At 39.7% G+C, this 25,363-nt stretch overlaps 1 protein-coding gene across 1 annotated transcript in view; it reads left to right on the top strand.

The window, feature by feature from the left end:
- Positions 1 to 25,363, top strand: part of LOC149261598 (pleiotropic drug resistance protein 1-like) — a 170,017-nt gene that overhangs the window by 36,010 nt on the left and 108,644 nt on the right. Inside the window, exons 3-9 of the mRNA XM_089422413.1 lie at positions 23,304 to 23,392; positions 23,579 to 23,663; positions 23,917 to 24,076; positions 24,170 to 24,246; positions 24,686 to 24,739; positions 24,827 to 24,917; positions 25,034 to 25,335. Coding sequence (XP_089278539.1) covers positions 23,304 to 23,392; positions 23,579 to 23,663; positions 23,917 to 24,076; positions 24,170 to 24,246; positions 24,686 to 24,739; positions 24,827 to 24,917; positions 25,034 to 25,335 — 858 coding nt within the window. The remainder of the gene's footprint in view (positions 1 to 23,303; positions 23,393 to 23,578; positions 23,664 to 23,916; positions 24,077 to 24,169; positions 24,247 to 24,685; positions 24,740 to 24,826; positions 24,918 to 25,033; positions 25,336 to 25,363) is intronic.

Raw genomic sequence — 25,363 nt, 5'->3', positions numbered from 1 at the left:
CCATGCTAATTTTAGGTATGTTCTATGCTTAGAGCAATTTATTTCAATTTTTACAGTTAGCTCAATATCTTTTCCAGATTAGCAATCACATCAACAATAAAGTAAATTGCAGATAGAACATAAACATAGATCATAGAAGACAAGCCAAGACAAGAGGACACAAGATGTGGCGCTAGCCAAGGACAAACCCCAATGTGGGGAAACCCTTGATCAATTCTTCTTATATGTTCTTCAATAGTTCAGCACAGAGAGAGAGATAGTACGTTTACAACAAAAGTCAACACTTTGACTTATCTAAATAAGAGCATAGATCATCTCTAAGAAGATGATACATGAGATAGCTGAACTCAGTTAAAGACATGTTGCTTCAACTGATTCTTCAAGGTGACTCCACCTATCCTTGTGTTGCACCTCGTCATCATGCTGCACCTCACCATGTTGCACCATGTTGCACCCATCATCGCTAATGTTGTACCTTAAGAAACCAATTTCCTGGCTGTAGAAAAATTGTGCTTAAGACATTAATAAATATTATTTACTGTCACTTGTTTGTCACTTAGATATATGTTGTGTTCTCAAATGAAGGACCTGGAGACTTGGTTTTTTACTCTTAATACATGTATGACCAGAACATCTCAGAATGCCATTTGTTGCTGGATACAAATGATGAATGAAGAAAGCTTGAAGGAAAAGTTAAAGATAATATGCTGATCTTTCACAGAAACTATTATCCGTCACTTAGAAGAATTATGAAAATGAGAACTGAATCATAGACAATATGCTGCTTAACACAAAAACTACTATCTATGACCCTTGGAGAAGTTAAAGATAATACGCTCGTCTTTCATAAAAACTATTATCTATAACTTAGAAAGGAAGGTGGAAACTTAAAGTATAGGAGCGCTCTTTTAAGGAATTTTAACTTTATCTACATAAGCAAATAAAGACCTGCAGCTTCATTACTATACTTGAAAGAAGAAAACATAAGATGACACATAACAGAGAGGGTTACAAAATTATACCCAACAATTCATGGAAACTTCTGATTCTTTCATTAATCAACAATTATATTAGGAAAACAGTGGCTTAGTCTCTGGGTTCTCCAAAGTTCGAACCCTTTCTTTGTAAATTTTCCTCTTTTTATACATTGTGGAACAGTTGTTGATCTCTGAAACTGCCCAAATTATTTAACTGCTTCTCTAACTATATGAAGTAAAAACTATTACAAAATTTTACAGAGGGTAAAAGACACCTCAAAGAACATGAAATAACAGGAACATAACTGAATTCAAAAGAGGATGATAACTGCTGGCTTGCTCTGTTAATCCGCTGTTGAGTTCCCTTGTAAATGCCCTAATGATGCTTAATCGTTTAGCCATAATGAAATGCATTAAGCTTGTGTAATCCTGGGCTTACATAAGCATTTTGATTGGAGCAAATACAAAGAAAACATACCCGATTGTCTTCCTCTTTAGATTCGGCTCTAACCCTGATTTTCCACTTTACATAGCGAAATTAATGCAAACCCTTGATTAATACGGAACTCAAAAGAGTTAATCTTGCTTTATAAACCTGTCAAATCCGCACACTCAGCGCTCCGTTGACTTCCATCGCAAATCGAAATCGGCCCGATATTTCACTGCAAACTTGACTTTACACACTCTTAAGCCGCGTAACTATGGTAGTGTTGAACTTATGCATAAATCCTTCATATTGGCGCTTTTCTATTATATACCTTTTATAATGAAAATATGCCATAAAACATGCTTTTTCTGCTTTTAATACAGACTCGGCACAACTATCAAGGCATACCTTTTCCGCCGATATATACCCACCGTAGATCTGCGCTTTTCAGATCAGACAGTCTATAAAGATTTCGGGTGGGACATAAGCCCAGAGAATACCCGCCCGAAATGGGTGGTTTTCTCTCTCTACTTGGCTGCTACATGTCGAATGATAAGTGGAATTGGGTGAGCTCTAATAAAAACCATTTACCGTTTTTGCTCCGCCCAAAAACCTGCTTGTAGCTTGAAATATTCCTTTTTGTACGCTTCGCGAACCCGTCGAGGCTTATAAATCATAATATATATACGCTTCGGGTCCGACCTTTCTATTATAATCCTTTATAATAGAAATACATATAAAACTGCATAAACAAAATATATATGAAGGCTTTTGATATAGCGGACCCACTAGGACTTTACAATAAAACATATATATTCCGAGTCCACCATCGCGAGTCGCAATCGACAACGTACATAGCTCAGCGGTGTGGCAGACCCAACGGGACTTAAAACCACGATGTACATACCTTTCAGGTCCAGCTATCGTGAATCACAATCGGCAATCGGTGAATGAACCAACATATGTATTCAGTGCTTTATGGACCCACCAGAGTTTTAAATATAATATATATATTTTGGATCTGGCTCGTGGTCTTAAATCACAATTGGCACTATCAGCAGAACCAATCATACATATCATTGCGGACCCACTGAACTTTATAAAACGCAACTTATAGTATTTTGGGTCCGGCTTTAACCCTTTAATACTTGTTTCTTTTGCGAATCTGATATATCACTTTGTTTCTTTTGTGTTTTGATTCTGATATACAATTTATTACATCTCCCTCTTGCCTTATCTTTTTTCAAAATATTTTCCAAGTGATTTTTTGAATGAAACAAAAAGATACATGTTACAACATCTGGCTCCACCTGGGGATAGTGCTTTTGCCACAGAAGCACTAAGAACCGCAGATTAGTGCCTTCACTTCGGGCATGGAGTCATATATTGCTTCGCATAAACTGAAATGCTATGGCATTTGTACACTGATTTCACTCCGGTATTTACAATGAAATGATGCTTATTCTTTAGAACTGGAAGTAATGCTTTAAGTATTGCCCATTGAAAAGCAGTTGTAGAGTTTCACCATCAAGATTCTCAAGAATGAAGGTATTATTGGATCTTACTTCAGAAATTCTAAAAGGACCATACCAAAGAGGATCAAACTTCCCATGTTTACCCTTATCTTCTCTTCTGGTATCCCATATCAATACTAAATCTCCAACTTTAAAATCAATTTCCTTGGCTTTTCTGTCAAAAATATTTTTCATCTAGGATTGATACATAATCAAGTTGTCTCTTACCTTGTCCCTGTTCTCGCTTAGCTCCACCACTTTGTTCATTCTTCTTATCAAAGCATTTGGTTCTTCTTTTGCCTCCTGAATCATTGCAATTACCGGCTTCACAAATTGACTTGGAAACAGAGCCTAGGTTCCATATACTAATTCAAAAGGTGATTTCCCTGTAGATCTTCTTGTAGTTACTCTAGCAGCGCACAGAGAAAACTTTAACTTAGAATCCCAATCTCTTTGATTTTCTACAATGGTTTTCTTAAGGATTCTCATCAAAGTTTTGTTAGTAGATTCAGCTAATCCATTTCCCTGAGGATGATACGCTGTTGAATGGGACAAAATAACATTATACTTGTGACAAAAAGCAATGAACTTATTTGAATTGAAGACTTGAGCATTGTCTATTATAATTTTAATGGGGCATCCAAATCTGTTGAAAATATTTTCCTCCAGGAACTTCATTACTATCTGATCATTTGCTCTCTTGGTAGGAATTGCCTCTACCCATTTGGTGAAGTAATCAGTCGCTGTGAGAACCCACCTGTGTTGTCTGCTTGAAGGTGGATTAATTTCTCCAACAAAGTCCAATCCCCATTGTCTAAATGGCTCCTTTATGAAAACTGGAATCAAAGGTAAAGGAGCTAATCTCTTTTTCTCATGAAAAAGCTGACACTTCTAACAACTTCTAACAAACTTATATGTATCACCAAATAAAGTAGGCCAATAAAATCTTGCTTGAAGGATCTTATGTGCAGTTACTTTCCAACTGTAATGTCCTCCACAAAACCCCTCATGATAATCTTTGATTGTTTCTGTAAATTCATCTTCTGTTAAACATAGCAATAAAATTCCAGCAGGATCCTTCCAGTACAATCTACCTTCCACAATCACATATGGTTGTGCCTTGATCTTTAGTGCCCTATACTTTGTTCTATCTAAGGATTGGGGACAAGAAAGAAAGCACAAATAATGAATTATATGATTATACCATTCTGAACACAAAAATTTATACCTGATCTTCATACCTGGATCTTGCTCTCCTTCACTTTCTTCAGCTGCTTTTTCATCCACAGGTGCCAACAAGTTAATTCCCAATGCCTGAAAGTTTGATTCTGTCAACATTTTTGCCAATCCTTGTCCTTTCACCAACTTTGTGGGTTTTATGTCCAAATCATATTCTTGGATCTTGGCAATCCACTTTCCTCTTCTGCCTTCTACATCTCCCTGTAGTAATACATCTTTCACTGCAGCATTTGGCACATAAGCAATGATTTGGGACTGCAACACATAAGTTCTAAAAGCTTTCAGGGCTTTTACCAAAGCATACACCTGTTTCTCAAGAATATTATATTTCAGCTCAAAATCCCTAAGAATCTTACTGAAGAATGCAACTGGCTGCTCTCTCTCTTCATCATTCTTCTGCAGTAAGACAATAGCTATTGAACTTGATGATGCAAATGAAAAAACTTGGAAAGGCTTTTGGTAATCAAGGTTGATTAAGATTGGAGCTGCCTGTAATGCCTCTTTAATCCTGGAAAATGATTCTCTAGCTTCTTTGGTCCAATTCACTTCATTCTCCTTCTTTAGCATATTAGTAATTTCTTTTACAATTTCTGCATAGTTGGATACAAATCTTCTCAAGAAGTTTATCTTTCCCAGAAACTTTTGAATATCCTTTTTACTCCTAGGCAATGGTATTTTCTGCACAGCTTGTACTCTGGCAGGATCTATCTTCACTCCTCTGGAAACAATGTGTCCCAATAGTTTTCCTTCTTCCAGAGCAAAAATGGATTTCTTGGGATTTAAGGAAAGTCCAAATCTTCTACATTTATCAAAAGTCCTTTTCAAATGATCCAAATGTTCTTCATCAGACTTTGAGAAAACAGTAATATCATCCAAATATATTACTACGAACTTATCTCCAACAAAAGCAATGTTCATAGCCCTTTGAAATGTAGCACTTGCATTCATCAATCCGAAAGGCATTCTGGCATACATAAATGTTCCCCAGGGAGTTGTGAACGTTGTTTTCTTCTGATCCTCCTTATTCACAGCCACCTGGTTATAACCAGAAAATCCATCTAGCATTGACATTCTAAAAGATCTCGTTACCTTCTACAACACCTGATCCATCTTAGGCAATGGATAGTTATCTTTCAAAGAAGCCCTGTTGAGATTTCTGAAGTCCACACACAACCTTAATTCTCCATTTTTCTTTCTCACAGGTGCTAAATTAGCCACCCAATCAGAATACCTGAGTGGGACTATTATTTTGGCATGAAGCAACTTCTTGACCTCCTTTTCAATTGATGGTAGAAGCAGAGGGGTATCTGTCTAAGCTTCTGTTTGTAGGGTTTAATTCCCTCCTTCAAAGGAATCTTATGCTAAATAATATTTACATCATAGCTATTGAGATCTTCATAGGACCATGCAAAGACATCAACATAATTCTTGAAAAGTTTAATATATCTTTCTTGAAAATTAGGTGAAACTCCACCATATAATTTGACTAACCTGGGATTCTCCTGAGTTCCAATGTTGTGATCCTAAATATGTTCATCCTATGAAATTTTTCCTGAGTCCATAGCCACATCATTGGAATTAAAAAGCCTTTCAAGAGGAACGAGTCACTTTGGCAGAATATTATCTTTCAATTGAAAGATCTTTTGATTTGCTATTGAATCTTTTAAACCACTGGCTTCTCCAATTTCTGTTGTCTCTTCTTCATCCTGATCAATTTTTGTGCCCCGGAACTCTTCAACCATAGTAAAAAACTCCTTAATCTGCTGTTCATCCTCAAAAACTTTCCAGTTCTTAACATTATCAGGAACAGAAGGTCTATGTCTCATTTCTAACTCATATCTTAGTCTTGGATTAATAGGAGGCTTGAAAGTACTAGCAGCCACAACCATTGAATCTGCCAATCTATTCTCATCTCTTGGAATGAATTGAATGTTAAAAGCTTCAAAAAGGTTCTCAATCAAATCCCATACCTCATTTCTGTATGCCCGGAGCCTACGATGCTTTGCTTGGCAGTGATCTTTTATCTGCTTAATAATTAGCTCTGAATCTCCAAAAGCATAAATTGAATTAACTCCTATCCGTTTAGCTATTTGTAGAGCAATAATCAAGGACTCATATTCTGCCACATTGTTTGTCACCTTGAACTCTAATTTAAAAGAAAAAGGGAACATATTACCTCCAGGTGCAATTAGAAGAAAACCAACACCTGTTCCTTCCTTGGAATAAGCTCCATCAAAGGAACATTTCCACACTTCTTCCATTTGCAGCTCTGTAATTACATTCGCTGAAGCAAGCTGCTTCTAATTATCTTTAGCCAGCTCTGCATTATCATGCAGTGCGAAACAAGCAAAGTCATCCTTCTCTTGACTATATACAGGTGAATTGTTTGCTCCATTTTTTGTAATTGTTTTTACAAACCTAGTTTCTCTGTACAATCTCCTTTCTTCCCCACCAAAAATTGGTATAAAAGCATATGTAAAATCTAGTTTCAAAACATCCCCCAATTTAGCCCCCCAGGACCTAGATAGAAGCATTCTAAATCTAGCAGGGATATCTGCTACTACTACATCCATGACCAAGCTTCTAGCTAGAATTTGGGTTAGTGACACTGCCAGATCCTTAATAACCCCCAGACACTTGACTTTGTTAGAATCAAAAGAATACAAGTCCCTATAAGGTTTGGTCACTTGTAGATTTAGTTGCTTCATCACTAACAAAGGCATAAGATTATGTGAAGCTCCCGAATCAAACATACAATTATGTAGGAGGAAATCATGAACCAATAAGGAAATATAAAAAGGAGGTATTGAAGAATCTACTTCCTCTACATGTGGACCAAAAACCACTACTGGTTTATCCTCTTGCAAATTTACAGTGTCATTTATACTCTCATTTTCTTTTAAATTAATAAACTCAACAATCTCCTTTTGATAAATAGGTGTTTTTGCCAACTCTGTAAGGGGAACTTGTATTCTTACCTTTTCCAACTCCTTAGTAAGACTAAACAAGTGACCCTATTTAGCAGTCCTTTCGTTCTCATCTTCACCTTTCTTCATGACTGGAATTACTTGAGGAATTGAAACAAGTTTCTCCAAAGGAATTTTTTTCAGTTTGATCTTGAGAAGACTCACCTTGAAGTATTTGTGTCTTGCCATTTGCGTTCTGTTGCTGCTTTCCTTTATTTACTTGTTTTGTAGGCTGAGATTCTTGTGGAGTCGCCTTTAGTGAGGAAGTTGAAACTTGCTGCTCACTTTCATTTTCTTGATTTCTTGATCTTTTCCTCGATCTCAAGTCATACTTCTTATGTAGCTCAGCCTGCATAAAATCAGAAAATTGTTTCCAATATTCATCAATTTCATTTTCATCATGAATGACATCTGTTTCATCATATACATATTCTTCTCCTTCGATACCAAGTTCATCTTCATCTACTGCATATAACGTAGAAATTTGATCTTCAAGTTGTTCTTCACTAGGATCTGCTTCTATATATAATGGTGCTTGAATCTGATTTTGATCTTTTCTTTCCCTTTGCAGGATTTGCAAAGGTTGTCTTCTGTATTGGGGATTAAAGTTCTTATTATACTGTGTTTGCTTCTGCAAATTCTTATTTTCTAACTCTAATTTATTTAACTTATCTGACAAAGTTTTAAACATATCCTCCAATGCTTGACTTTGAGAGGATTCTATCTTTGCCTTTCCCTTGTCTTGGGTAGGCTGTGTCTCTGGTGCTTTTCCTGCAGCCACCAGATTTGCTTCTATCTCTAATGCATCTGTTTGGATCTGATCAAGGGTTGGAGATCTTCTTTCCCTTAATGTGAATCCAAAATTTGATTCAAAAGCCCCTGCAAAAGTTATTTTTGCACCAGCAGGAGGAGGCTTAATCTCCACTGGGAGTCTATTGTACAATTTGTTAAATCTTCTGACAAATTCAGCCACAGTTTCATCAGACTTCTTCTTTATGGCATTAAACTCTGTTAATGAATACCCATGGTCTCTTTTTTCTCCCCATTTCTGGATGAATAAACGTTCCATCTCTTCCCAAGAAGGAATAGAATTATTAGGAAGTCCTTTAAACCATTTCCTTGCTTCTCCATCCAAGGACTAAACAAAAAGTCTTAGAATAACATCTAAATGTTCAATGTTTAGGCTGTCTGCAAAATTGCAAAATACTGACACATGATTCTTTGCAGTTTGTTCATCTTCCCCTGTAAAACGAGGAAGAATTTTGAGGTAATCCTGTGGCATTTGATTAAACGGTTGTGGCAGTTGAAGGGGTGCATACCTATTCATCATGAATGCAGGTACTGCCATGTTTATTGAACCTTGATTACCAACAGATGTGGAACTTGACTTAGAAGTAAATGGAGTGTGCAGAGGTGGTAATGTGGCTATTGGTTGAGGTTGAATGATTATAGTAGATAAATGAAAAGTAACAGATTCTAAAGATTGCTCTTGACAGTTAGGTTCTTGAAATGAAGATGATGAAAAAGATGACTCTTTATTAGATGAATGTTCAGGTGAATTGCTGCCTGATGCAGACAATATAGGAATTGGTGTAATTGGAATCTTAGACCTTCCAACCCTCCTAGAAACTAGCCTTTTAGGATCTGAAAGAGCTTGAACCTTCTATTGTGAAGTGTTTGATCTTGTATGGGGTCTCCTTGAAGCCAGAGTTATTGCTTTGATTCAAAACAACCAAATATTTCCTCCTCACTGAACAACCAGAGGAAAATAGTGAAAACCTAGGGAAAAGTGTTCTTGTCTTCTCTCCCCGGCAACGACGCCAATTAATGTTGTACCTTAAGAAACCAATTTCCTGGCTGTAGAGAAATTGTGCTTAAGACATTAATAAATATTATTTACTGTCACTTGTTTGTCACTTAGATATATGTTGTGTTCTCAAATGAAGGACCTGGAGACTTGGTTTTTTACTCTTAATACATGTATGACCAGAACATCTCAGAATGCCATTTGTTGCTAGATACAAATGATGAATGAAGAAAGCTTGAAGGAAAAGTTAAAGATAATATGTTGATCTTTCACAGAAACTATTATCCGTCACTTAGAAGAATTATGAAAATGAGAACTGAATCATAGACAATATGCTGCTTAACACAAACTACCATCTGTGACCCTTGGAGAAGTTAAAGATAATATGCTGATCTTTCATAGAAACTATTATCTATAACTTAGAAAGGAAGGTGAAAACTTCAAGTATAGGAGCGTTCTTTTAAGGAATTTCAAATTTATCTACATAAGAAAATAAAGACCTGCAGCTTCATTACTATACTTGAAAGAAGAAAACATAAGATGACACATAACAGAGAGGGTTACAAAATTATACCCAACAATTCATGGAAACTTCTAATTCTTTCATTAATCAACAATTATATCAAGAATACAGTGGCTTAGTCTTTGGGTTCTCCAAAGTTCGAACCCTTTCTTTGTAAAATTTCCTCTTTTTATACGTTGTGGAACATTTGTTGATCTGTGAAACTGCCCAAATTATTTAACTGCTTCTCTAAATATATGAAGTAAAAACTATTACAGAATTTTACAGAGGGTAAATTACACCTCAAAGAACATGAAATAACAGGAACATAACTGAATTCAGAAGAGGATGATAACTGCTGGCTTGCTCTGTTAATCCGCTGCCGAGTTCCTCTGTAAATGCCCTAATGATGCTTAATTCGTTTAGCCGTAACGAAATGCGTTAAGCTTGTGTAATCTCGGGCTTACATAGGCATTTTGATTGGCCCAAATACAAAGAAAACATACCCGATTGTCTTCCTCTTCAGATTCGACTCTAACCTTGATTTTCCACTTTACACAACAAAATTAACGAAAACCCTTAATTAATACGGAACTCAAAAGAGTTAATCTTGCTTTATAAACCTGTTAAATCTGCCCGCTTAGCACTTCGTTGACTTCCATCTCAAATTGCAATCAGCCCGATATATCACTACAAATTTAACTTTACGCACCCTTAAGCTGCGTAATTATGGTAGTGTGGAACTTATGCATAAATCCTTCATATTTGCGCTTTTCTATTATATACCTTTTATAATGAAAATATGCCATAAAACATGCTTTTTCTGCTTTTAATACGAACTCGGCACAACTATCAAGGCATACCTTTTTCGCCAATATATACCCACCATAGATTTGCACTTTTCGGATCAGACGGTCTATAAAGATTTCGGGTGGGACATAAGCCCGGAGAATACCCGCCCGAAATGGGCAGTTTTCTCTCTCTACTCGGCTGCTACATGTCAAATGATAAGTGGGATTAGGTGAGCTCCAATAAAAACCATTTACCGTTTTTGCTCTGCCCAAAAACTTGCTTGTAGCTTGAAATCTGCCTTTTCGTATGCCTTGCGGACCCGCCGGGGCTCATAAATCATAATATATATACGCTTCTGGTCTGGCCTTTCTATTATAATTCTTTATAATAGAAATACATATAAAATTGCGTAAACAAAATATATATGAAGGGCTTTTGATATAGCGGCCCTGCCAGGACTTTACGATAAAACATATATATTTCGGGTCTGCCATCGCAAGTCGCAATCAGCAACGTACATAGCTCAGCGGTGTGGTGGACCCGACAAGACTTAAAACCACGATGTAGATACCTTTCGTGTCTGGCTATCATGAATCGCAATCAGCAATTGGTGAATGAACTAACATATGTATTCAGTGCTTTACGGACCCGGGACTTTTAAATATAATATATATATTTCGGGTCCGGCCCGTGATCACAAATTGCAATCGGCGCTATCAACAGAACCAATCATACATATCATTACGGACACGCCGAACTTTATAAAACGCAACTTATAGTATTTTGGGTCTGGCTTTAACCCTTTAATACTTGTTTCTTTTGCAAATCTGATATATCACTTTGTTTCTTTTGTGTTTTGATTCCGATATACAATTTATTACATCTCCCTCTTGCCTTATCTTTTTTCAAAATATTTTCCAAGTGATTTTTTGAATGAAACAAAAAGATACATGTTACAACAACTAAGATGGACCTCATGACTATGTTGCACCCATCATCACTAAGATGGACCTCATGACTATGCTGCACACATCATACTGCTGCACCTGATGCTGCCACTGCTGTCCCATGTGCCATTTTTGCACCATGCTGCCACAGTTGTCCCATGTGCCATAGCTTCATCATGTTGCGACACTGCTGTCCCATGTGGTATGTTGAACCATGTTGTCATACAACATGTCTCATGTGCTTGCAGCACCATGCTTGCCATGTTGTCCATGCTTGTCATGCTGTCCATGCTTGTCATGCTGCTCATGCTTGCTATGCTTGCCATGCTGTCCAAGCTTGCTATGCTTGCCATGTTGTCCATGCTTGCTGTTGTGCCATGTTTTCCTTAGCATTCCTTTGTTGTCCCATTTACTATGCAGTTGTCCCATGCAGCTCCATGCTTGTTGTTGCCTAGTTATATTGTTGTAGCTATTGTCCCTAATAGTCATGCCGTCCCAATTGTGCCATTATTGCACTATGCCATTGCCATACCTTGTTGTTGTCCAATAGCCTTGTCATACCTTGTTGTTGTCCCAATAACCTTGCCATACCTTGCTGTTCATGATTGATCTAGTTAGGGCACTAGGCAGCCCTACAGTCCTTGAACAACCCTCAAGAAAACTGCGGTATACTCTCATGAGACCAGTGTTACTTGGGAGCGGGAGCGGGAGCGGGGAGCGGGAGCGGAAGCGGGAGCGGGAGCGACCATTTTCAGAAGCTCCCGGTTTGGGAGCGAATCCCGGAGCGATTTTTTAAAAATATATATATTTTTTAATTTTTGATACATATATGTCAACAAAAACATGTAAAATGATGAAATAGACATAAAAAACATAAAAAAACATAAATTGATCATTGAACCATATCACATCAATCATCTAGAAATTATAATCGTCATCAACCTTAGTAAAATAATAAATTAAAATAACATTCAATTCAATAACATTTATCATCATTGATCACCAAAGTAACAAGTTGTACTTGTAAGCCAAGTTTAACCATTACAAGAAGTAATATCGAAGATATTTCTAAGTCCTAACTTCTAACTGTTAACATGATATGAAATGTTAAAAATTTATAAAATGAAACATGAATAATGAGATGAAATGAAACAACTTTAGTCTTTCACAAAGCATCATATTCATAATTCACAATCATTACCAATGAGTTATAATTGCCAAGGCCCAACTTCAAACTTCAAATTTTCATTGTCACAGTGATATAATGTTTACAAAAAATATCATAATGTCATAATGATATGAAAGAGTCAAGAGTCAAGAGTCAAGGACTCAAAACTCAACACTGAACAGTTATGAAAACTAAAGTGACAAGTCTAATAGAAACTAAAAAAGACAAGTAAACTGTAAATCTACAAGTGGCCCTTGCCACGAGAGTCTCCAGGAGTATAAGTAGGTCTTGGCGGTCTTCTAGGAGTCTCCCGCCCAGACCGACGACCAGAACTAGAGCCTCCACGCGAGGGTGTCGATGGAGGTGGCGACAGCAATGGAACAAGACTCGGGCCCCGAGAACTGCTACTGGATGGTGGAGGTGGAGGTGGCATGGCTGCTGCAGCTGCTTCAGCTTCATCCCGTACAAGCTCATCTTCTAGTTCTTCCATATGTACAATGCCATCCTCCAAATTGTCGTCCTCAGGGTGATTGTCCCAAATTTTATATGTGGGATCTTCATTAGCCCGATCACAGTAATGGCTCAACAACCTCAAATTGTAGTGCACATAAACCAAGCTTTCTGCTCGGTTTTCGTTGAGCCTGTTTCTTTTCACATTATGTATATAACTGTAGGTGCTCCAACACCTCTCTGCAGAAGAAGAATTTACAACCTATGCAAGAACTTTCAATGCCAATTTTCGCAAAAGTCCGTCGCCGCCATATGTTTCCCACCATGTGAGAGAATCAAATTTATCTTTGTCGTCCATTGCATGGAAGTTACCATACAAACCACTGCCAGTGAAGTATCTGCCTATTTCAAGGCGCACAGCTGCACATTCCTCCCTGTCAGGCACCAACTTTTCTAATGCATCCAGATATCCTTTAGTTACCTCTCGATCTAAATGGGGTTTGGTCCTAACACCACCCCCTGCTGCAGGTTTGCCCAACCAAGAATCTGAGTAGTATTTTGGCGTAAGGATATACGCCAAGCAATGTAGTGGAAGGTTAAGCCTTTTCCACCGTTCACACACACAATCATGAATCAGATTGTACAAGTCGGGATCTCTGTTATTAATAATGTCTTTTATTTCCCCCAACATGGTATCCATTTGCTCATACACCTCGCCAATCACTGGTTTGTCTGTATCTGCAAACCGAATCATGTTATAAATTGGCTTGGTGAAATCCAATACCTGTCTCACAGTTGTCCAAAACTGCCCATCAAGAGCGGCCTCCTCCACCGTTTCAAAACCTGCAATGTCAGCTACATTTGTAGCCCTTTCCTTTAACACCTGCCAATTTGGACTTGATACCATGCTAGCTAAACCCTCTCTTACCTTCAAAAGGCGCCTGAAGGTGAGGTAATAGCTACCAAATCTAGTCCTCGCAATCTTCAGCAACTCCAATCTCGAGTGACTGCGGAAAAGGCCATGGGTATTGCTATGATTTGTAATAAATTTTATCATTTTTTTCCTCTCTTGTACAAATCACCAATCCATTGGTATTGTTCATTTTTGTTTTTGACAATATCATGCAACAGAAGGTTCAATGTGTGAACCAAACATCCAGACCAAAATATGTTCGGGTATCTATCCTCAATAATTGCTCCCGCTGCCTTACAATTAGGAGCATTATCAGTGATGACTTGGATGACATTGTATGGGCCAATACGCTCAATTGTTTCAAGCAATGCTTCTGCAATGTTGATAGCGGTCTTGAACTTGTCTGAGTAATCATGTGCAGCTAGAAAAATGGGACCACTTCGGGACACAGCAAGAACACTTATCAATGGCTTGCCTTTTACATTTGTCCATCCATCAGATACAATGGACACCCCATTGTCAGTCCAAGAACTTGTCATTTTATTCAAAGATTGTGATATTTTTGCTTTTTCATGATCAAGGCCAACAGTTCTTGCCTTGTCATACCCAGGGCTCTTGTATCCTTTAGGGGCATCATTTATGGCAGAAACCATTTCGTGCCAATAAGGTGAGCGTAGAACATTGAATGGTATCCCATTTGCATAGAGGAACCTGTAAATTTTTGAATCCACATCATTCCTACACCCCTCATCAAGGAAATCTGATATGGTTCTACGGCGTAAAGATGATGACCCTGAGCCTCCATGTCCATATCCACTGCCTTGGGAGGATGCTGAAGGAGTTCTTTGTGAGCTTTCAAAGAAACCCCTTGATCTTTTTGCTTTGTATTGGGCGTCCTCCTCTTCCTTTATGTATTTGGCTCTATCTGCTGTTGACACCGCGTCGCAAGTTCTGATTCCTATTTGTTTCTCTCCATCCCATGCCCTTTTCCCGCAAAGGTGTCTTCTCAAACGGGTGTATGAGCCTGTGAAATCATTGTTGCAATGGGGGCAATGAAATTTAGTGGTTCCACCCCCTTTCCCTGTTTCAGGCCTCTGAACATATTTCCACAATGGAGTTTGGTCTTGTTTAGTTTTTTGACCCTCATGTTCACCCTCCACATCCTCCTCACTGGGGTTTTCACCTATTTGACTTCCTCCGGCTTCTTCATCCACCTCTTCAGTTTCAGGCCCCCTCCGTTTCCTACTCTCCACCACCATAATAACCAGAAAAGGGACCAGGAAGAGGAAAATGCCAATAAAAATCCCCAGGTCCATCGTGTTTGATGTTTGTAGGGTTTGAGTCTTGAATCTGCAAATTAATTTAGTTTATTGGGATTAATTCATTTAATTTATTAATTTAATTTAAATTAATGATCTTTAAACTCAAACAGGTAAATTAAACTAAACAAACTAACTACCTAACCAACTAAACTAACTAAATGATTAAGTTACTTACCTCTGCAAGCTTGCTCCTCGCTCCTTGGCACTTGCTCCTCGCTCCTCAGCTCTGGCTCCTTGCTCCTCAGCTCTTGCTCCTTGCTCCTTTGCTCTCAAACTCAAGCTCAATCTCATTGAAATGATTTTGTTTTGGCCCATTGGGCTTATAAACCCAAAAAAATTAGTTAAATTTTTTGTTTTTTTTCGGGTCCGCGGAATTTTTTTCCGCCGAACCGCTCCCAGTTCACTAAAATTCGCTCCCGGAGCGTTTTTTAATGCTCGGGAGCGATCAGGGAGCGATCGCTCCCCGATCGCTCCCGGGCATTAAAAAGCGCTCCGGGAGCGCGGGAGCGATCGCTCCCTGAAGCGCTCCCTCACAGACCAGGGAGCGCAAATTTTTTTACGGGAGCGCGCTCCCGAAAATCGCTCCCGTCCGGGAGCGATTTGGGGAGCGCGCTCCCGACCCGCTCCCGAGCCGCTCCCGCCCGGAGCGCGCTTCGGGAGCGGGTTCGAAGGGGGGGGGCGCTCCCCCGCATCACTGCATGAGACACCTCCCCTAGCACGTTGTTGTTCAGGGCATGTTTGAACCCTCAAACTCTCCACGTTGTCCCTATTTTGAGGTGGTTAGGACTACGGCCTACCACAGTCCCACGTTGTCACCTACAGCCCACCTTTTCGCTACCCCAAACAACCCTTCTTCAACTCAGCCTACCCTCAACCTCCTTCCAGCAGCTCAGTGCCTTGTTTTAGGCCTTAAAACAGTCCTCCTTTTCAGCTGCATTCTTCCTGCGTCTAGGGCACCATATGCCTGCAACTAGGGCACCATAGGGGATTGTGTTAGGGCTGGCTTCTAGGACTGCGTTAAGGCTACCTTAGAATAGCGTTAGGCTTCTTCCTTGAGCTCCTTTAGGTCAACGCATAGAACCCTTCCATTGCTTCGTTGGCCTGCCTTCTTTGTTGCAACTAGGGCAACCTCTTTTCCTCCAACATCTAGGGCTTCCACTACTAGATTTCTCTTCCACTAAAACCCAAGACAAGTGGAGAGAAATCAAGATAGAAGTGTGTGTGAAATGACTCTCAAGTCATCTCCTTTTATATTAAAATGTTGAGCACATGTGGGGTTTATTTGGTTGCTGGGTGACCTTGACGAATTTTTTTCCCGTGGAGAAAATTCGTAATATTCATTAAAGAAGATTACATATTGTAGATGCTTGAAGCATATGCAGAAATGTGGGTAGAGCCACTTACAAAACAATACTCCAAAAGAAGTATCCAGAAAAGCCCTCAAACAGGGCAGCAAACAAAAGGATATGTAAACCCCAGCAAATCTGCATCAAACAATGCCCAAAAAAATAACCCCAAAAGGCCAATATGGAGCCCCTGAAATAACATACCTGTAGAGGATACCCATTCCTATTACAAATTAAACAACAAAAAAGAGCAGAGGTGCAGCAGATTTGGCACCAATGCACCACAAGCAGATAATAGCTCCTGTGGATGGAATAAGAGAACAGAAGGCGCTAATTTTGGTCGCCCAAACAAGGAGAGACACGAAATGAGGAAGAGAGCAGCCAGGGTAGCCACTCCTTCCCCGCCCCCTAAAAAACGCTCCACCCGAATTAGACGAAACCAGAGGTAGAACAACTACCTCAAACATCCTTAGCAGCCTGCAGAAACACCAGCGAAATCAGCCATTGTTGCGACACGAAATAGTGCTGAGTTAGAACTCCACACCCCTGTTCCCTCAACGCTCCAAATGGATAAGCCCGCGAACGACCAAAACAACACCAACTGCCGCCGCGAAGGAGAAGCACCAATCGGAGCAGAGGCAAGTCCGGGGGTAGAGGCGGCAAGGGCAGCCACCTCGCCCCCGCTCAGAGGAAATACAAAAGACCATATACGATATATTTCCGCACCCGCATCGCTGCCAAGCAAGACCTTTGCCTGCGAGTTGAGGACGGAGGAAACCCTACGGCGTCGCCGGTGGAAACCCTAGCCTCTGCGGCATCTTGCACTCCTACTCCTTCAAGGATTTCTCCGACTTTGGTTCAACCCATGACCTTGACGAATTGTCTTATAACACAAATAAATTCATAACTCCATGAATACTTATCAGAATAGGATGATCTTTAGATCAATCCCACACCTCTCGATGAGAGGGATCCAAGAAAAATATCAACTGCCATAAATAAGATGACCCACATGGAGTTTGGCCCTAGTTGCCAATTTTAACACTCCCTCTCAATTAGGGAGAACTCCATCCATTGATCCATCTGTCCGACTATACTATCTCTGCCATCAGTGCCCTGCACTGCTCTGCTCTACTCTGTTGAACCATGAAGAAGAAGAATTGATCGAGAATGTCTCATACCATTCTCCACTGACCTGAAGTCAGTTCCATATGAAGAGAGTGTGTCATACCACTCTTATTGATCCCAAATCAATTCCAAGAGAGTGAGTCATATCACTCTTACTGACCCGAAGTCAATTTTATTGATCCCAGATCAATATCACAAGAGAGTTTCTCAAACCACTCATACTGATCCCAGATCAATTTCATTCATCCCAGATCAATGGAGGTCATCCTAGCATTGGGAGTACGGTAGATACAACGATGCGTCCATCGATAGTACTACTATGGTCGCTAACCCCATTTCCCTGCTCATTGGCTAGATGAGAGGTACTTCCCATGAGTCCCAGATCCCATGGGTAGGATGCCTTGACAGGAGAACCACTCATCCTGTCCCTAAGTCGCCATGGGGTATCACAGGGGAAGGCTGAGCCATTCACCCTATACACAACACACCATTAGAGGAGGGTGAGTCACCGAATGGTCACTTGTTGCTCCAAGAAGTACCCCAAGCCCCCCAAAGCTTCCAGAGCTCAATGCATGCATCATGCAGGACCCTCATAAGAGGGTCTCTTAACGACTCCAAGTCGTTCGGGAAAGTCACAAATTTGACCTTTCCCTGGGGCTTTGACAAAATGTCTGCGACTTGTACATCAGTCTCAATGCGATGGAGCCTCCTCGCTCATCGACGTTCCATATCCCAGATAAGGTAGTATCTGATGTCTATATGCTAGAGAAATCATAAATACGAGATTCCTCAACAATCGAATCCCCCCTTGGTTGACACAAAGGATCACGGTGGTATCCATCATATGTACAAACAGCTTGCTGAAGAGCTTCCACAACCAGGCAGCTTCACACGAGATCATACTCTTAGCTATGTATTTGGTCTCAACAGTGCTTATAGCAACCGACTTCTGCTTCCTTCTCATCCATGATATCGAAGCAGAATCCAAAGAGAACCAACAATCAGAAGTGCTCTTGCGATCCTCCACACTGCCTGCCTAGTCAGCATTCGAATAATCGTGCAACTTCACATTTCTGGCAGTGTATCTCAATCCATGAGAGATTGTGCCCTGAAGATATCTTAGAAGATTCTTGGCACCAATCTAGTGAGGCTCAACCATATATGAGTGCATCGTGCTAACTACAAAACATATGTTTGGATGGAAGTTCCCCAAGAACATCAACATGAATGAGTTTATGAAACTCAGAGGCATTTCCTAAATCAGGTCCGGCTTTACTACCACATAGCTTCTGAAAGTTAAGATCCTCGAGGTAGTCACGTGCTTGCAGTTTACCATTCCAAATTTGGAATCCAACTCCCTCTTAATTTTGCAAATGAGAGGGTCTGCACTTGTCAGAAAGAGGTTGTCCTCTGAAGGTGCCAGTATGAGAGGTCTATCATCCACAACCTTCAAGCAATGGTTTGGATCGGCGTCACTCCTAGTGAATCTTAGCTTCATCAGACAGCTATCAATCCTCTCATACTACACCCGGGGTGTTAAGCCATAAAGGACTTTCTTCCCCCTGCATACATGAGATTCTTGATCATGAATCTCAAACCCCTCGGGTTGTTCCAAACCCGTGGACCTACTACATGAGGGGAATGGTCCCCTTGTAAGATTTTCCTTTGGTACATCTTAGACATGTACCTTCATGCTCTTCTTGAATTTAGGCATCCCTATCACCATCTGACTCACATCAGGTAGGGCCCCATAAGTAGACCTTCGGTGTTATAATTGACATGATCCCCAATGGACCATCCTGCAACTTGATACAAATTGCCAACGCTGAACCCAGAGAAAAAGCATCTTTGAAAATTCTATTTTCAAACACGTACCTTTCTATCGATGAATGCCACCATAAAACCTTTGACTTCCATTGCCGAAATGGACACCAGGTTCTTCTTGTGATCAGGTACATAAAAGAGATTCTGTAAATGAATCGAGTTACCCTCATTCAATTGAGGGGTAACATTCCATACACCCTTTCTGGGATAGGTGGCATCAACTCCAAGTATAATCCCACGTTTGTTTCCAAATTAGGGAGAGTACCCTTCTATCTGATGACGTGCCTGGGGTTCCTTGCTTTCTTGAAGAGTCGGTCGTTTCCTTGATGACCTGCATTACCTGTCATTCCTCTGATCATTGAAGATGTCCCTGGAATGATTGTTATCATCATCAAGTGATGTGTCCGTACCATTCGGACACTCCTTAGCATAATGGCTGAACTTATTACAAACAAGGCATCTGCCTTTCCTTCCACCCTTAGATCCGGACTTCCTAATGAAGTGATCTTTAGGTAGGCCATCATAAGCTTCTGCTGCGCCATTCTGATAATATTCTCTGCTTCGACTTCACTCTTGGTGAATTTGAAGAGGGACGAGGAATCCACTGATCCTATTGCCCTTTCCCAACTGTCTTTGGTGATTGCTCTTTCACTCTTGCTTGGGCTTTGTCTTCACCTTAGCTATGTTCTATGCTTAGAGCAATTTATTTCAATTTTTACAGTTAGCTCAATATCTTTTCCAGATTAGCAATCACATCAACATTAAAGTAAATTGCAGATAGAACATAAACATAGATCGCAGAAGACAAGCCAAGACTAGAGAACACAAGATGTGGCACTAGCCAGGGACAAACCCCAATGTGGGGAAACCCTTGATCAATTCTTCTTATATGTTCTTCAAAAAAATTTCTCTTAGAGAGAGAGAGAGTTAGTACATTTACAACAGAAGTCAAAACTTTGACTTATCTAAATAAGAGCATAGATCATCTCTAAGAAGATGATACATGAGATAGCTGAACTCAGTTGAAGACATGTTGTTTCAACTGATTCTTCAAGGTGACTCCACCTATCATTACGCTGCACCTCGTCATCATGCTGCACCTCACCGTGCTGCACCATGTTGCACCCATCATCATTAAGCTAGACCTCATGACTATGCTGCACACATCATACTGCTACACTTGATGCTGCCACTGCTATCCCATGTGCCATTGTTGCACCATGCTGCCACAGTTGTCCCATGTGCCATAGCTGCATCATGTTGCCACAATGTTGTCCCATGTGGTATGCTGAACCATGTTGTCATACAACATGTCTCATGTGCTTGCACCACCATGCTTGCCATGCTGCCCATGCTTGCCATGTTGTCCATGCTTGCTATGCTTGCCATGCTGTCCAAGCTTGTTATGTTTGCCATGCTGTCGATGCTTGCTGCTGTCCCATTTACGATGCAGCTGTCCCATGAAGCTCCATGCTTGCTGCTGCCTAGGTATATTATTGTAGCTGTTGTCCCTAACAGTCATGCTGTCCCAATTGTGCCATTATTGCACTATGCCATTGCCATACCTTGCTATTGGCCAATAGCCTTGTCATACCTTGTTGTTGTCCCAATAGCTTTGCCATACTTTGCTGTTGTCCCAATAGCCTTGCCATACCTTGTTGTTCATGACTGATCTGGTTAGGGCACTAGGCAGCCCTACAGTCCTCGAACAACCCTCAAGAAAACTGTGGTATAGTCTCATGAGACACCTCCCCTAGCATGCTGTTATTCAGGGCATGTTTGAACCTTCAAACTCTCCAAGTTGTCCTTGTTTTGAGGTTGTTAGGACTGCTGCCTACCATAGTCCCACGTTGTCACCTACAACCCACCTTTTCACTACCCCAAACAACCCTTCTTCAACTCGGCCTACCCTTGGCCTCCTTCTAGCAGCTCGGGTCCTTGTTTTAGGCCTTAAAATAGTCCTCCTTTTCAACCACATTAGTCCTGTGTCTAGGGCACCATATGCCTGCAACTAGGGCACCATAGGGGATAGCGTTAGGGCTGCCTTCTAGGATTGCATTAGGGCTGCCTTAGGATAGCGTTAGGCTTCTTCCTTGAGCTCCTTTAGGTTAATGCATAGAACCCTTCCATTGCTTCGCTGGCCTGCCTTCTTTGCTGCAGCTAGGGCAACCTCTTTTCCTCCAACGTCTAGGGCTCCCACTCTTAGATTTCTTTTCCACTAAAACCCAAGACAAGTGGAGAAAAATCAAGATAGAAGTGTGTGTGAAATGACTCTCAAGTCATCTCCTTTTATACTAAAACATTGAGCACATGTGGGGTTTATTTGGTTGCTGACCGACCTTGATGAATTGTCTTATAACACAAATAAATTCATAATTCCATGAATACTTATCGGCAGTTTTGCGAAAATCGCGATATTATCGCGATAATATCAGAAAATCGCAATTTTTTGAGTTTGGCGATATTATCACCCAATTTTTACGTTAATTTTTTTCGCAAAAAATTGTGAAAAAAACGCGATAACTTGAAATAATCGCTTTTTTTACGAAAAAATTGTGATTTTTTGGGAAAAAAATTAAATTTTAAATTTTGCCGATTTTCTTGATGAGGAGGAGGAGATGACACAACCTACTCAGGCTACCCCTGTCACCAATAGAGGACGTGGTCTACCTCCTGTAGCTCCTAGTTCTTCAACTTCTAGAGCACAGCAGAGTCCACTGCCAACTCCACCGGCATCTACATCTAGCGGGAAAGCTATTGCATTTTCTCGCAAGTGGGGCAGAGGAAATCAATGGTATTAGTTATTTGGTTCATTTCATTGTATATGACATTATGACTCATGATATGAGATACATTATTATATTTTTTGTTGATATTTTGAGGTTGAGTTGGGACTCAGGAGTCAGGACTGACTATTCAAGACATGATTCACTGTTATGTGTGATGTAGCACTAGAAATGATATTACACATCTTATATATTAGTTCTTTTATCATATTTATGTGTCCATGTATTTATTTTATGTTGTAGATGCTTTAGATATTAAAAAAATTGAAAAAAAATGAATATTTTTGTATTTTACAATTTTTTCCCAATTATTCCAAACTTTTACGATTTTTTTCCGATATTTTCCCGATTTTTTCCCTCGCTAATATTATCCCGATAACGATTACTGCAACATTTCTTATCGGAATCGGATGATCTTTATATCAATCCTACACCTCTCGATGAGAGGGATCCAAGAAAAATATCAGCTACCATAAATAAAATGACCCACAGGGAGTTTGGCCCTAGTTTCCAATTTTAACAAACATGAACTGTGACATAACAACAAATGTTGGTTATGACTCTCAGAATATTTGGACAAATTAATTCAGATACTAGTTAAAATAAACACTACTTTTTGTATGCTACTTTTTCAATATGAAAACTTTGTTCCACAAGTTATCATCTAGCTACTTTATTATTGACTTTCTTTGGTTCTTTTGGACTAGCTATTCTTCTCCACTGTTAGTTCTCTTATAAATTTGAAGAAGGATAGAAAGAATTTCACACAGAATGTTTATTATATTATAACGGTTTTATTTGATTTCCTCATTAGATATGAGACTAGATAATTGGACTCTTGTCTTAAGACCAAGATCTGTAATCTCCTCATATCTAGCTGGCTAATTTTTCCTCATTATTTGCTCTTTATGTGGAAGCCTTTTTCAAAAAAATTTTATATATTTTTTGAAAAATATAGATTAAAGCTATGATTCATCCTAATCCAAAGTAATAGAGATGCCAGTGCAACATATCTTAAGAGGCACCACTTGTACGGAAGAAACTACATATATAAATGATTATTGGTGCTACCATTCGTATAACAACTTCTCAGAGCATAGCTACTAATGGGTGCAGCAACAATCAGTAAAGTTTGGACGTGTTGCACAAAACCAATTGCTTGTTTGGCATTTTAAAGTTTGTTTGTTCTGTGCAGGGCGTACTCAATAATCTGAAAATCTTGCAATCAAAACGAAGGAATCTAACCATCCTTGATGATATCAGTGGCATCATTAAGCCTTCTCGGTGAGCATTCTATTTCGCCTCTCCTTATAGTGAAAAGTGTTTAGTCTTGGTACTGAGCATGTTGCAGCTGGTTCAGGCTCTTTTTGAAAACTTATGAAATCTTGTTTTCAACTTATTGATAAATCATTACAGAATTTTCATCAGAATACTTTGGCAAATTTATAAATTTGCTTTGAAACTTTGCAGGATGACACTTCTGCTTGGCCCGCCGGCCTCTGGCAAAACCACATTGCTAACAACTCTAGCAGGAAAGCCCAACCGTGATATCTGTGTAAGTCAAAGATTAATGCAAGCAGCTCTCTGTGACATATACTAGAATACAACTGTTTAAAGGAATTCAATACTGTTCTTGCTTCATAAAATACTTTAAGAGTATTATGTTCTTCTTCTTCTCGTATTATATTCCATAAGGCTACTCGGTCATTACAATTTCACTAGTGAATTCTTCTTAGTATATGCCATTAGCACATCAAGGTTCAACCATTGATCTTATTAATTGACAATGGTTTCACTTCTATTAATAGATAGCAGGAGAGGTGACTTACAATGGACACTCTTTGAAAGAATTTGTGCCTCAAAGGACATCAGCTTACATTAGCCAGCATGATCTGCACCATGGAGAAATGACTGTAAGAGAAACGTTTGACTTCTCTGGGAGATGCCAAGGTGTTGGTGCAAGACATGGTATGTTTTTCTTCATGCTGATTAAAGTAGCAGTTTTTTTGTCTTTTTCCCTGAAAATGAATAGTGTCTTCATGTTGATGTTCCACTCCCCAGAGTTGCTGGAAGAACTTTCAAGACGTGAAAAGGAAGCAGGCATCAAACCAGATCCTGATATCGACATCTACATGAAGGTAGGCATATTCTTTGTAGAACAAATGTTGTTTCATTTTTTTTGGTGGGGGATGTGTTTCTACAAAATTTCCCTGATGGCCTACATGGCAAAGAGGCAACTTGATTCTACTGAGGTACTAGATCTAAGGGGTATGTATTCTGCTAAAAGCACCTGGTATTGGCACGGGGTATGTATTCTGGTAAAACTACCTGGTATTGGCACCTAGACTTGTCACTTTGAAGATACCATGACAAATTTGTCTGCCTGCGACTTGCAGCTGGACTCATCCCTTTGAAACTCATGCCATATGGATGGGACAAATGGAGCCCTAGTGGATGCTTAACACTGTATCGAACTCACCAATTAATCAATGCCTTGTTGGCATAGAATAACTATTCTGATTGGAAGTGCTTGGAATTTGATTTGAATTGAATTTTTACTTGTTCTTTTGTCTACAGGAAACTGCAATTGAGGGTAAAAAGAGTAGTCTTGTGACGGACTATGTCTTGAAGGTCAGTTTTCTGATGAAAAACATAGATGACTACTTTTCAATATAATCCAGTTCAGTCAGGGTACATTAACCAGTCCATTTCATTCAGATTCTAGACCTAGACATTTGTGCCGACACAGTTGTGGGAAATCAGATGCGTCGAGGAATTTCTGGAGGTCAAAAGAAGAGAGTCACCACTGGTGGGCAACACAATAAAAAAAAAGCAATGGAAAGCTAAACAGTACATGTAATTGGATTTGAATTTAAATTATTTGAAAAGGCAAGTTGATGAATTTTCGGTATTCTGTTTGTGCAGGTGAGATGCTAGTAGCTCGGCCTAAAGCTTTCTTCATGGATGAAATTTCAACAGGTTTAGACAGTGCCACAACATATCAGATTGTAAAATGTTTATGTCAAATAGTCCATGTCCTTGATGGGACAATGCTGATCTCTCTTCTGCAGCCTGCTCCTGAAACATATGAACTATTTGATGATATCATCCTACTCTCTGAAGGAGAGATTGTGTATCAAGGTCCTCGAGAATATGTGCTTGATTTCTTTGCTTCTATGGGATTCAGGTGCCCTGACAGAAAGGGGGTGGCTGATTTCTTGCAAGAAGTAAGTATGATTTTTATCTGCTTCAGCT

Source organism: Pinus tabuliformis, chromosome 6 (genome assembly GCF_031772625.1).
Source record: "Pinus tabuliformis cultivar Carrire ecotype Pingquan chromosome 6, CPIR1, whole genome shotgun sequence".
Classification (NCBI taxonomy): domain Eukaryota; kingdom Viridiplantae; phylum Streptophyta; class Pinopsida; order Pinales; family Pinaceae; genus Pinus; species Pinus tabuliformis.
The sequence above is the reverse complement of the archived record's forward strand: the minus strand, read 5'-3'. Positions and strand labels throughout refer to the sequence as shown.